This window comes from Sus scrofa, chromosome 6, assembly GCF_054392235.1.
Source record: "Sus scrofa isolate SSC_HxYL_T2T_F1_AM1 chromosome 6, Sscrofa_HxYL_maternal_Yorkshire_Landrace_v2.0, whole genome shotgun sequence".
In the NCBI taxonomy this organism is placed as follows: Eukaryota; Metazoa; Chordata; class Mammalia; order Artiodactyla; family Suidae; genus Sus; species Sus scrofa.
In genome coordinates, this window is record NC_139388.1 from 108,268,601 (window position 1) to 108,282,910 (window position 14,310).

Consider the following 14,310-nt stretch of genomic DNA (forward strand, 5'->3'; position numbering starts at 1 on the left):
GATAAACATCTGGAAACTCCGATGGTGGCCCTGACCCAAAATCTTCCACGAACCCCCTTTGCCTAAATGATAAAGCCCAAGCTCCCAAAACTGGGGTCATGCCTTGAATGCTCTGCTGCCCCCAGAATACATGTTGGAGTGCAAATCCCAGAACCTCAGGAGGCGGCCTTTTTGGAGACAGGGTCTTTACAGAGGTAGTGGAGTTAAAATGAGGGCATCAGGATGGGGCCTAATCCAGGATGACAAGTGTCCTCATAAAGAGGGGGAATTTAGGAGTTCCCTGGTGGCTCTGTGGGCTAAGGATCCAGCATTGTCACCGCTGTGGCTTGGGTCACTGCTGGAGTGTGGGTTCGATCCCTGGCCTGGGAATTTCTGCATGCCATGGATGCACCCAACAAAAATAGGGGGAATTTGGACAGAGACACATGGGGAGAAGACCATCTACAAGCCAAGGGGAGAGGCCAGGGACCTACAGCCTTCAGCAGGACCAGCTCCACGGACACCTCAGTTTAGTCCTCCCTCTGGATGTCCCCCCTCCTCCCAGCCTTTGCTAATGTTCTTTCTCAGCCTATGCTGGCTTTCTCTCACATCCGCATATATTTTCAACTGGAACCTTCCTTCAAAGCCCTGCTCGGATGTCAGCACCTGCAAACTAGTTCTCAGATTCCTCCTGGCTGGAAGCCGTTTCCTCTGCATCTGAACATCCTCAGCTGTTTGTGCTTCTCTTATTGCAATTCTCATGCCGACCTTTTATTTTGTCATTATTTCTGTTCATGTCTCATTTCACCTACTGGACATAAACTCCTGGAGGGCAAGAGAGAGGTCAGGTTCCTTGCTGTGTCCCCATGGGGCCTAGTCTTGGGCCAGACATCGACCTCACACAAAAATATTTGTTTAACAAAACCAAGTAACCTAGAGTCTTCAATTTTTTAATTTATTTTTTTATTTTTTTGTCTTTTTAGGGCCCCACCTGCAGCATATGGAGGTTCCCAGGCTAGGGGTCTAATCAGAGCTGTAGCTGCCGGCCTTCGCCACAGCCATGCAGGATCTGAGGTGAGTCTCTGACCTATACCACAGCTCACAGCAACACTGGATCCTTAACCCACTGAGCAAGGTCAGGGATTGAACCTGCATCCTCATGGTTCCTAGTTGGATTCGTTTCCATTGCACCACAACGAGAACTCCAAGGGTCTTCAAATAATAAGTCTACTTCAATTTTCCTGGGGCTAAAATGTGAAATGCACTTTTTGTACCTCATTATGGTTTTATCCAGTGTCCTACATCTGTTATGTATTTACCATCTCAAGTGGTCTTCAGAAACATCAGAGAAGTAACATCACTGACAATATAAATGAGTTTACACCCTGCACTTCACCATGAGTCCTCAGCTACAAAACAACCATATATAAATGGTAGTGTAAAAAAAAAATGGTAGTGTACACATGCACAAAGGAATATTACTCAGCACTGAAAAGTAATCAACTATTGATCCATAGTACAACATAGATATACCTTAAAATAACTATGCTGAAGGAAAAAACTAACGTAAGAGTGCATACTGTGTGATGCTTTTTACATAAATCTCTAGGAAATGCAAACTCATCTTCAGTGATGGAAAACAGATCAGCAGTTGCCTGGGGAGGGAGCTGGGGGTGGGAAATAAGAGGGGAAGATGACAAAGGGTGTGGGCAAACTCTTGGGAGTGATGGAGATGTTCTGTATATATTTTTTTGGCCACACCCACAGCATGCAGAAGCTCGGCTAGGATCAAACCCAAGCTACAGCAGTGGCAATGCCAAATCTTTAACCACTAGGCCACCAGGGAACTCCAAGATGTGCTATATCTTGTGATGTTGGTTTCACAGGTACAAACACATGCTAAATTATACAACTTTAACTATATATAGTTTATGTAAATTATACCTCAACAAAGCTATTTTAGATATGTTTTGTATACAATACATTTATACATATATTTCACTTATAACATGTTTTATGTATTATATATCTGTATATTCAGGTATTTTAAAATCTCATCAGAGGAGTTCCCACTATGGCACAATGGTATTGGCAGCATATCTGGAGTGCTAGGACAAGGGTTTGATCCCCAGCCCTGCACAGTGGGTTAAGGATCCAGCATTGCTACAGCTGAGATATAGGTCACAACTGTGGCTCAGATATGATCCCTGGCCCAGGAACTCCATATGCCATGGGGTGGCCAAAAAAGAAAAAAAAAAAATAGTTTCATCAGAATCGTGAAAGCAAAGTGCTAGATAGTCTTGAGGCTCCAAAAATATATGTTCGTTAAGAAAAAACCAAGAACCAGGAGCTCTCTGGTGGCCTAGTGGTTAAGGATTCAGTGTTGTTGCTGCTGTGGCCCAGGTCCCATCCTTGGCCCAGGAACTTCTGTATGCCGAAGGTGCAGCCAAAAATAAATAAATAAGTAAAAATAATAGAACACTACCAAGACCAGCATTATTAAGCCTTTTAAATGAGGACTTAGGGGTTTTTTTTAATGGATCAGATTAGTGTTCACACATACAACCAATGGTTTTATCTACTAGGAGCTCAGACCTGATATACATATATTTGTACTTCTGAAGATATGGGCCAATGATTAAGAAAGATGATCAGAAGTGAATTTTTTTGGTCTGTCTTTCTTTTTTTTTAGGTCCACACCCTCAGCGTATGGAAGTTCCCAGGCTAGGGGCTGAATCAGAGCTGCAGCTGCCAGGCTACGTCACAGCCACAGCAACAGCAGATCTAGGCAACATCAGATGTGAGCCACATCTGCCACCTACACCACAGCTCATGGCAATGGGCGATCCCCCACACACTAAGTGAGGCCAGGGATTGAACCTACATCCTCATGGCTACTAGTCGGGTTCATTACCTCTGAGCCACAACAGGAGCGCTAGAATGGAATTTTTTTCATTGCTGCCTTCAAATTGCCATTTTGTATAAAAGAACACAAAGTGTCAAAGACGTAAATAAGCATTTCAAAAATATGATGCGGAGTAAAGCCTCACTGGGATTATTATTTCTCAGCGTCTGTTCTGCCCAGGAGGGGCTAGAGGGTGCCCTGCTATTTGGTTCAGGAAACAGTGGTGAACGGCATCTCTGCCTTCCCTGTCTGCTGTCTGCTGCTGAGCAGGGAGTCTGGGTTCCATCTTGCTCATTGTTTTCTGCAGTGATGCAAGAGAACGACTCCCAAAAACCTTGAGAGTGGCCAGAAGATGATGCAACAGGTCAGGATCATCATTTATCACAACGGAGCTAGGGCCCTGACCCTGTGCTGTGGCCCTGGAGAGTTGCTGGCCCAGTGGGGACAACAGCTGAATCTCCAAGCAGGGGCCACCTGATGCGTCAGCCAAGCCTGGGCACTGTCAGGACAGCAGCTGGCTTTGAGATTCTGGAATGTTCAAAATATCCAGAAAGGCTCCCGAAGCCTCCTTGCCAAGGCGGTCATTCCCCTGGCATGTGAGAGCGCTTGGGGTTGAAACTGATGAGAGCCAGAGAATCACTTTGGTGGTGAAAAGATCTCCCTCGAAGGACTGGATTGTGAAACTCGGCCCGCCCTGAGCTCTGTTGCAATCCACTACCACCGCTTTGGGGCTCCGCTTTCAAGATGCCTGGAAAAGCTTCAGTTAGCAGAAAACTAGTGGCTTTTGGTGTTACTAAGGTTTGGGGGTGGGGGGTCGGGTGGGATCGGGGGGAAGGCCCTTATCTCAAAATCTTTTAACAGCATCCACGCTGAGCAGATGCAGGGAAGCAGCTCGAAGCAAGTGGGAAATCTCTCGCACCCTGTGATGGGCTTGTGAGCAAATCTCCGGAAAAGATAACACAATTAAGCCAACACATCTGATCCGGCAGACCCTGATAATCACCAAAGCGGGGAAAGCTGATGCACGTTAGGGGCCAGCTGACAAGTCTCACAGTAAATTCCCTTTCAAATGATCAGCTTGAGAAGGCTTCACCTAAACTCTGTCTCAAACTTCTTTTAACCAAAGGTCCAGCAAAATACACAGTCCTAAAAAAGGCTGATGCTGCAAAGAGTCATGTTTAGGCGTATTCCTTAATCTTCTACTTTTTTTTTTTTTTAGATGGAAAACAAAAAAAGCGGCTAGGTTCTGACACACCCAGGAAAGTTTGCTTCTACAGCATTTTCAAACCAGGAATTTTGGGTTAGCGTGAACCCTCCCTCTTTTTTTTCCAGCACCCATCACCACACCACTTTCAAGCAGGAAGGAAAAAAGGAAACTGATGGGTGAACTTCATTATTCTTCCTCCAACGTGAGCTGCTGTCATGCTGAAAACCACCCTGTTCCTCCCTGGATTCACCCAGGAAAATCATCTGCCAGGCAAAGTCCCGCTGGAGTCATTTTATCAAGTGGGTCATTGCTATTTTTAAGTCGAGGAGACCTGCTGCATCAAGCCCGGAAGCATTAATGCCCAGGCGGGCAACCGTCATGGAGCCAACAGTAAATCAGAACATTTGGGTGACAGCCTGGAAGAATCTGAACGCTGGCGGTCAGTCAGTTTTAGGTTTTAAAAAACAGTGTGTGAAACACTGTCACACTCAGTAAACACGAGCAACACGTCTTAATAGGCCGTGCAAGAGGAAGAGGATGTTTTCCAAGAGCAAAGCATTAAAACGGCGTGTTCCTGGCCGGATGAGCATGGGCGACCAGTCAGCATGGGCGACCCGGTCCATCAACTGATCTCTCTTCCCTGACCCGCCACGGGCACCCAAACACCTGCAGATCCAGGAATCAGGGCCCACAGTGACCGGAGCACTTGCTTTAAATCAACTGTAGTCATTTAACAGACTTTCCCCCCCAAACTCCACAGCTGGCTCTGCTTCCAAAGTAACCTCTAAGCATTTCTCTGAGCGTCTCACTTCATGTTTAAAAGTCAATTTCAGGCGTTCCCTTCATGGCTCAGCGGAAACAAACCTGACTAACATCCATGAGGACGCAGGTTTGATCCCTGGCCTCCCTCAGTGGGTTAAGGATCCGGTGTTGCTGTGAGCTGTGGTGTAGTTTTGAGGATACAGCTCGGATCCCGCGTGGCTGTGGCTGTTGTGTAGGCTGGCAGCTGTATCTCTGATTCAACCCCTAGGCTGGGAACCTCCATATGCTGTGCGGTAGGGCCCTAAAAAGACCCCCAAAAAGTCAATTTCAATCATTTATCTTTCTTTTTTTCTTGTTAGGGCCGCACCCATGGCATACCGAAGTTCCTGGGCTAGGGGTCAAATCGGAGCTGCAGCGGCCAGCCTACAATGCAACCACAGCCACAGCCATGCTGGATCCGAGCTGCACCTACACCTACACTGCAGCTCCCGTCAATGCCAGATGCTTAACCCACTGAGCGAGGCCAGGGTTGGAACACTCATCCTCACAGAGACAATGTCGGGTCCTTAACACACTGAACCACAATGGGAACTCCAGTCATTTCATTTTCTTAATTATTGTCTTTCTTTTTTTCCTCTTTAGGGCTGTACCCACGGCATATGGAAGTTTCCAGGCTAGGGGTCAGATCAGAGCTACAGGTGCCAGCCTAAACCACAACCACAGCAACTCTGGATCCGAGCTGCATCTGTGACCCACACCACAGCTCACAGCAACTCTGGATCCTTAACCCACTGAGTGGAGCCAGGGATTGAACCCGTGTCCTCATGGATACTAGTCAGGTTCATTACCTCTGAGCCACAATGGGAACTCCAATTTTTTTTTTTTGGCCGTGCCCACAGCTTGCAGAAGTTTCCCAGCCAGGGAATGAACCCATGCCACAGCAGTGATAATGCCGGATCCTTCGCTGCTAGGCTACCAGAAAACTCCTTATTATTATCTTAGGTCACTGAATGTCTTTCTTTCTTTCTTTCTCCTACATGTCAGGAAATGCAAAGCCTTCCAAGAGAAGACCACCTAAGAGGAAACAACTCCAAACAATGAGAACAAGGTGTGTTGGTCAGACACTGCTGCTCAGTGTACCTTACCTGAGCGTAAGAGTGAGTTTTAAAGTTCTGTTAACTATGCCGTCTCACCTGTAATGTAGAGGCAAGGAAAAGGTGCCTCAGAGAGGTTGAGTGACTAGCTTGAAGTCACACAGCTCGGCAGTGGTAGAGCTCAGGCCAGAAGCCGAGTTTCCTATCTCCTCTTCCAGAACACACTGGCTACACCAGCCAGCCTGGAGGGACTGACTACCTCAGGGGAGCCCTGCCCCCACCCCCACCCCCAGCTCCGCTTGTCTGTCTCAGAATTTTAATTCATTTATCAAGTGCCAACACAAGAGAATCACAGATCTTGGAAGATCAATTAATAAAATGACATGATGTTTCACAAGAAGCAAACTATTTTTCTTAAGGCTATAACTTCTGTTTGAATCCTATTCGTTTTTCTCCAAGATAAGAAAGGTAGAAAGGGTAGCTCATGAGCTTTAAGTTCTTCTTCCCAGACCCCAGGCCCTGCCCTACCTCATCTCCTGGCTGAGCTGAAGGAACGTGTAAATGTTCTGGCGACATCACAGGGCTTTTCAGACACAGCATCTTAACTGCTGGGAACCCAGGAAGAGGAGAGGCGCAAAGAACAAAGCTGCGTGAGAGGAGGGTCTTCGGAGGCCAGGGAAGCAGCACAGGTGCAGCCCCAAGGCTGGGGGCACGGGGACCCACAGTGGGGGACTCGGCAGGGACAGTGCAATGCTCGGGCGCCGCCCAGCAGGTGCTCCCGACACCTGATTTAAGGCCCCTCAGTGTCAAGGAGCAAGGCTTATCATAGCCATGGATCTCCGGAAGAAAAAGCACTCCCACCAAGCTGTGCACCCAAGAGACACAATTAGAACCGAAAGGAAATCTGTTCCTGGAGACGTAAGAAACGTAGAATTGGCTCGAGAGGATGTAACCCCACATCCCCCCGACCCCAATCTCAAGTGCGGGTTTTTTTTGTTTTGTTTTTTTTTTGTCTTTTTGCCTTTTCTAGGGCCGCTCCGTGGCATATGTTGGTTCCCAGCCTAGGGGTCTAATGGGAGCTGTAGCTACCAGCCTACACCACAGCTCACGGCAACTCTGGGTCCCTAACCCACTGAGCAAAGCCAGAGATCGCACCCGCAACCTCATGGTTCCTAGTCAAATTCGTTAACCACTGTGCCAAGATGGGAACTCCGCAAGTGTTTTTTTTTCTTTTAAAGCTTTTCCGGGCTGAGACACCTCCCTGCTAGAAAACTCTTCTTCCAACTAAATGACCATCTGCTCCCCCAGAATCTAAGGATTAGAGGCATTTTGTTTTTTTTAAAGACCTAAGAGGAAAACTTCCACCCAGATACTACACACCCAAGAAGCGGGTGGGGCCAGGCTGGGTGGATGAGGATAAACCCCAGTCAGCTTGTGGTATCAGGGGAATAATCCCACTGTGCATCCGGAATCCTCACCAGCAAGGCAGCTGCACTGCACGCTGGACGCCCCCAAACCTCGAGTGCTAACAGCAAGTCAGCTGGACCAAGCTGAGTGGGAGGATATGGAACTTTCTGGAATTACTGTCATGCGGCATGAATAAAGCGTGAAAAGCTTGGGCCAGGAAGGAGAAGAAGGACAGTGCTGTTTTCCATCAGCAGGGCACCCAGGCAGGGCCCACCCCATGGAGGGGGGGTCTCTAGGAGAGCTCAGGCCCTCACCTCCTCCCTCCCATCACACCAAGGCTGCCAGTGTCACAGAATCACACACGCACACACACCCTTGGGGCGCTCATCAAGGGATGTAGGTTTAGACAGCGAGAGGGTGCAGGGGTGTGGGTGGGAAGAGCCTAAGGCTTAGAAACAGCACACGTGGGTTTGGACCCAGGCTCTGCTACTTCCTGACTACATGCCCACCTGTAAAACGGGGGGTTTGCGTAAGAATGGAAGAAAATGAACGTAAAGGGGCTCATCACGTCACAGCAAGTCAGCCCTGGTTGTTGTATTAAGCCTGCAGAAAGAATTCTAAGTTGCTCACATTCCCAGGGCTCCCCAACTGCATCCCTAAAACCAGCCCATGACCCACACAGACCCTCTCTGTATTTAGGTGCCACTGCAGGAGCCCCAGACCCTGGTGTGGGTCCTCCAGGCCCATCCTAAGTGCTCTGCGGGTGGCAGTGCGACAATGACAGGGACAGTCTACCACGCGGCTGACCTGCCAAAGGCTCTTACAGTGAACCAGAAAAAAGGCAACAAAACTTTAAAAGAGGTTAATGTCTTAACATGGAAATATAAAATAAAACAATGATCTCGGGGTGGGGGGGAGTCTTTAGACTTAGAATGGGGGGTCAAAGGAGTTCCCTGGTGGCCCAGCAGTTAAGGATTTGGCATTGTCACTGCTGTGGCGCAGTTTGATCCCTGGCCTGGGAACTTCCGCTTGCCATGGGTGTGGCAAAAAAAGAAGAATTTAAAGTAAACGGTAAATCCCTACTACCCAGGTTTATGCTACTTTACTGCCTACAAGCAGCTGCTCCTCCCTCTTCACTGGATAATTATCTGAGATAATTCCTCTTATCTCCTCCTCAGGCCTGATCAGCCACCCTCGGGAATTAGCTGAGGGAAGACAAAGCAGTGTCTGCTGAAGGAATCCTGTGCCTCGGGGATCCAGACCCCACCACCACCTTGTGCCTGTGCGGGAGACACACAGAGTGACAGAGAGAGCCCTGATTTTAAACTCCTAGTGACAGAAAAGTTTTCACGGGAATTCGGAACTCTCTGCACACAAGAATCGTATTACTACCTCACAGGCATTAGGACACGCGCTATGAATTGCTTTTCCAGAAACACACTTTAACTCCATCCCAGGGAGACAAGTTTCAGGTGGCAGCTGAACGCAGGGACACAGGTGTTAGTTTTCCTGAAGGGCTCAAGCCCCACCACTCACTCCCTAATACCACCGTCAAACGACCCGCCTAACAACCCAAACAAAGCAAAGCAAATGAGCCAGTGTTCTCATAAACTAAGAAACCGCACAGCGAATAATAGCCAGTGTGAAAAATGACACAGTCTCCGGTACCCCTGCTGATGACCCCAGGGAAAAAGCAAAACACATGGGCGTGAACACACGAGCACATGCAGAGCAATGGTTCTCACTTTCCTTCCTTTCTTTTTTTGAGGGGGGCCACACCCACAGCATATGGAAGTTCCCAGGCTAGGGGCTGAATCTGAGCTATAGCTGCTGGCCTACACCACAGCCACAGCCACAGCCACATGGGATCCAAGCTGCATCTGCGGCCTACACCACAGCTCACGGCAACGCCGGGTCCTTAACTCACTGAGCGCCGTCAGGGATCAAACCAGCATCCTCTTGGATACTAGTCAGATTCATTTCCGCTGCTCCACAACAGGAACTCCCTTTCACTCATTTTCATCTGGGAACTGCCTTCCAAGAAAGAAGGTGGACATATTCTTAGCTGAGAACCACTCACACACACACACACACACACACACACACACACACACACATTCTCTCTCCCTCCCTCCCTCCCTTTCTCCAGGCTACAGGGACAGAGACTAGTCCACAAAGGCCAGATTTGGAGGCACACACCCCACTGACCCGAAATTGTCTCTTTCTGCACAAGCCAACCTTCCTGCTGCTAAAACCCCTGGCCTTTCTGGACCCCTCAGCCTCCCAGGCTTCACCTCCCAGGGTCTCTAAGGTGGGAGAGAAGCCCTTCCAAAGTCTTGGCTTTGCTCTCTCTCTTCGACTGGCTTCTCTGCCTCCATTCCCTCCATCGCCCCCTAACCCAGCTCTGCTCCAACTATGTCAAGTCCCCTGGGTCATACCTGCCCCTCCCAGACGCTGCACTGTCATCAGCAGCTAAATCGCACTTCTCAGGCACCTCAGCCAGCCTCCAGTACCGCAAGGCCCACCACACCCAGAAAGCATCCCTCAGCAACTCCCGGGTGTGTTTCCCAAGATCCTTTATTTCCCCAGGTCTCAGGCTGTAAGGATCAAATAACAAAAACCTGATGATACCCATGAATTGAGAGCAGTTGCTCAGGCTCCGGGACTCAGAAACACCCGCCATGGAAATGTAGGTTGGTGCAGTCACTATGAAAGCATATGGAAGTTCCTCAAAAAACTAAAAATAGGAGTTCCTGTTGTGGTGAAATGGGATTGGCAGCATCTTGGGAGCACTGGAAGCAGGTTCGATCCCTGGTCTGACACAGTGGTTTAAGGATCCAGTGTTGCCACTGCTGTGGCTCAGATCTGACCTCTGGCCCAGGAACTCCATATGCTGTGGGGCAGCCAAAAAACAAAAACAAAAAACCTGAAAAAGAGTTGCCATACAATCCAGCACCCTGGGCATATATCCAGACAAAACTGTAATTCAAAAAGATACATGCACCCCAATGTTCACAGCAGCATTGTTTACTGCCAAGACATGGAAGCAACCTAAATATCCACTGACAGATGAATGGATAAAGAAGATGCAGTACCTACATACAATGGAATATTATTCGGCCACAAAAAAAGTACAAAATAATGCCATTTGCAGCAATATGGGTGGACAACCTAGAGATGATTATACTTCCTGAGGCAGATCAAAAGACAAATATCATATTATATGACCTATATGTAGAATCTAAAATATGACACAAATGGACTTATCCATGAAACAGAAACAAACTCACAGACCTACAGATCAGACAATGGAGAGGGAGGGTGAGGGAGTCAGATGGACTGGGAGTTTGGGATCGGCAGATGCAAACTAGTACATATAGGATTGATAAACAATGAGGTCCTATTATATAACCCAGGGGACTATATTCACTATCCTGTAAGAAAGCATAATGGAGGAGAATATACATGTATAACTAAATCACTTTGCTGTACAGGAGCTCCCATCACGGCTCAGAGGCTCGGCAAGTTAAGAACCTGACTAGTATACATGAGGACACAGGTTCGATCCCTGGCCTCACTCAGTGGGTTAAGGACCCTGCTTTGCCGTGAGCTGTGGTGTAAGGTCACAGATGCAGCTCGAATCCCATGTTGCTGTGTCTGTGGTATAGGCGGGCAGCTGTAGCTCCAATTCGATCTCTAGCCTGGGAACCTCCATATGCCACAGGTGCAGCCCTAAAAAGACAAAAAAAAAAAAAAAAATCACTTTGCTGTACAGCAGAAATTAACATTGTAAATCGACGATACTTCAATAAATTTTTTTTTTTTAAAGAGAGAAACACCTGCAAAGTTCAATGCCCCTGCACACCAGAGACAGGGCAGTTTGTCAGCCTTGCACCTTTTGACAGTTTACCCAACTCAGGGTGATACCCAGCAACTCAATTTCAACCTGATTCTCTGTGGATGGCAAGTGGGAAACCTCTCCTAAGTTTTTGTTTTGTTTTGCAGGGGTTTGTTTGTTTTTGCCTAACAGGAACCATTCCTTCCCTTTTTCAGTTCCCACCGCAGCCCACGTGCGATGATCTACCTCACAGGCCTGCGGGCTCCTCTACCGACTCCATAATAAGGTTTCCTGGCGCACAAGTTCAGTCTGTCCCTTTGCTTCGCCAAAGACAGATCCGCCTACTGGCTATTCTTTGCTGTAAAGACAACTGTGCTCTAAGACAAACAACTTATTCTTAGGGGAAAACAATTAATTTCAACCATCACATGTGTTTCCCCACCAGCCGTTTATTCACATCGGCTCATCCTCTGATATCTGACTTACACAAAGACACAAAGACTTGCCTCATGACAACTGAACGAGTGTGATGTATGGAACAAAATCTGTGCTCTCCATTGCTTTGCTTCCTCTTTGTTTCTGTTTTGTTTTGTTTTTAATGGTAAAATCTTTATAAGCAAAAAGATTAATTCTTTCCCTGGTCTTTAAGGACCATTCTCTCCTGATAACCACTCAGCTGAATCCCCCCCAAATCTAACTTGTAAAAACAGCACATTTTCAAGCAAGTTGTTGCTGGGACTTGACTTTAGAGATCCCAACACCTGGAAGAGGTCAGTTTTATGGGGACATTTGGACAAAACTCGCCTCTTTTAGAACACTGGTTAAAGCAAACCCTCAGCTAATCCTACTTGTACAAGTTTTAGCAGTATACATTTTGGAATCTTCTCTGTGCCCCAGAACACGCAATATGGATGTAATTAGGTCCAGCTGCCTTATGTTAGCAATAAAATTGAAAGAGAGAGAGAAAGAGAGAAGTGGGGGTGGGGGGCTTTGTTGGTCCCCTCCTATGCTCAGCAATCGCAAGCTCGCAAGGCAGGCGCATCCCTGACGCTCGCTCCAGGCGGCACACGCTCCTTAAACACCCCATCGTGCCTGGTACCCCAGTCGGCGCTCAAACTTTTCAGCGGAAGTTTTTCAACCACTGGAAGAGATTTGCTGAGCGGCTGGAGCCCAGCGCTCTGACCCCACCCCCACCCACCCCCGCGGCCCTGGCTCCGCGACTTACACGAGCGCGGACGGACAGGGCATCTGGTTCCAGGCACAGTTGTACTGAGCCTGAATAAAACTCTCGCTTCCCTCCAGCACCGAGCAGCTCACGTTCTTGTTCACGATGTACGCGCACCAGTTCCTGGGGTGAAAGAAAGGGAGAAGGGCACGGTGTAAACCTGAACAGAGAGGCTGGGGGAGACCTGACGAGCCTACAGGGCGTCTGGGATACCCTGGTCCCGGCGGGCAGAGGCGGGCGCTCGACCAGCAGATATCTAGAGGGTGCGCGGGTGCGCCTTTGGATAGCGTGAACCTGTACCCGACAAAAGACAGAGGCAAAAAGAGCCCTTAAGGTCCCAGCGACTCCAGTAATTCCTGGGGGGGGGGTAGTTTCCTGATCGCCCTGTTCTTTGGGACCCGCCCTGCGCCCCAAGCCCCAGGCAGCCCTGCGGGAGGCAAGGGAGAAGTCGCTGGGGGCGCCCGGCGTAGCCCCTGGAGCGCGCGGCCACCGAGGAGGAGGCACCACCCCGGCAGGCGGAGGGGGACCCCGGCTGCAGCTCATGGCCTCAGCAGGGCAGAGTCGGGAGGGGTAGGTGGAGGGAGCCTCGCCGTCCTGGGGGAGAGGCGAGGCCGCGCACTTACTTGTTCCTGGCGCTGGGCCTCACGGGGTGCCTGAGCTGCGGGCCGGCGTGGCACAGTCCCGCGCCGCCGAGGGCCAGAAGCGCCAGCGCCCAACGCCAGGGCGCGCGGGGCCGAGCCCGTGTCCTCTGCCACATTCTGCGCGCGGGGCGCGCCCCGCCGGCGGGATACGGAGAGAGGGTCGGGGCAAGCGCCGGGAGGCTGCGGGCGGCCGGGGCGCGGCCCGAAAAGGCAGGAGGCTCGGGCGCTGCGCCGCGCCCCACCCGCGCTCCGCGGCCGCCCCCTCCGGTTTCTTGCTCCCCCTTCTCTTTCTCCACCCCGTGCGCCCGCGCTTCTTCTCGGTCCCTCAATGACGCACAGGTCCCCCCCGGTGCCGCCCTTTTTATTTCACTTCCCCCTCCGAAACGTGACTCTCCTTCCAGCGCGTCCGTCTCCAGTCCTCTTGCCGCTCGGCAGGGGGTTTGGGGTGAAAAGGCCACAGGGTTTGGGGAAAGGGTCTCCGTTACAGAATTTCCAATTACTCATTCCTTTGGTCTCTTCCCAGAATCGGGGCAACTTCCCCTCCCACCTTCCAGCGGGCGCGCCCCGGCCCCTCGGGAAGCGGCCGCAGTCAGCGAGTCTGGCGGTCCTCACGTCGTGCCTGGGTGCCGGCTTCCCGGGGCGAATGAGGGACATTTTTATCAGTTCTTTATCGGACTCGACTCGGGTTTCCTCTGGCAAGACGCGCGGCCATTCCTCCACGTCTGAACTTAGGAGGGGTTAGGAGAAATGAACGCGGGTCCTCTTCTCTTTCTTTCCCTTACGCATCCATTTAACACTAGTTGCCTCGTCAACATGCAGGGCAGCAGGGGACACTGGAAGCGACACTAACCAACAGGTTCTAAAGCACAACATCAGACTAATATACACTACACTGGTTTTGGCAAGGTAACCTCCCAGCCTCTCCTTCTGATGTCCTTTTCTGAACTTTTCCTACCAACGTTAAAAGCATTTTCTCCACAATAATCGCCTTTGCTTTGAAACAGTTCAGGCACTGCTAGATGTCTTTTCACTTGCTTGCATATTTTCTGGCTATTTTCGAGTTACACGAACTTTACAAATTTCTTTTGGGGATGAATCAAGTCTACCAAAGAACCTTACCTAAAATCCCCACCAGAATGTTGTACTCTCCTGGGCAGAGAGAACTCTGTATTTAAGTTAACCTGCTGCGTCTAATGAACTGAGGTGAGGTTATTTGCAGATTGCATAGATTAACTGCAATATCTGTGAACTT

At 49.6% G+C, this 14,310-nt stretch overlaps 1 protein-coding gene and 1 long non-coding RNA gene across 2 annotated transcripts in view; one reads left to right on the forward strand and one right to left on the reverse strand.

The window, feature by feature from the left end:
• Positions 1–13,343, reverse strand: part of EMILIN2 (elastin microfibril interfacer 2) — a 56,273-nt gene extending 42,930 nt beyond the window's left edge. The window contains exons 1-2 of the mRNA XM_021096135.2: positions 13,041–13,343; positions 12,418–12,540 (exon numbers count right to left, since the gene is read on the reverse strand). Of these exons, the coding sequence (XP_020951794.1) occupies positions 12,418–12,540; positions 13,041–13,174 (257 nt within the window). The 5' untranslated portion in view covers positions 13,175–13,343. The remainder of the gene's footprint in view (positions 1–12,417; positions 12,541–13,040) is intronic.
• Positions 6,936–13,329, forward strand: LOC146402746 (uncharacterized). Its single transcript, XR_014807698.1, has 2 exons — positions 6,936–9,148; positions 11,202–13,329. It is a non-coding gene; the product is annotated as an uncharacterized LOC146402746 (long non-coding RNA).
• Positions 13,344–14,310: the final 967 nt, after the last annotated feature.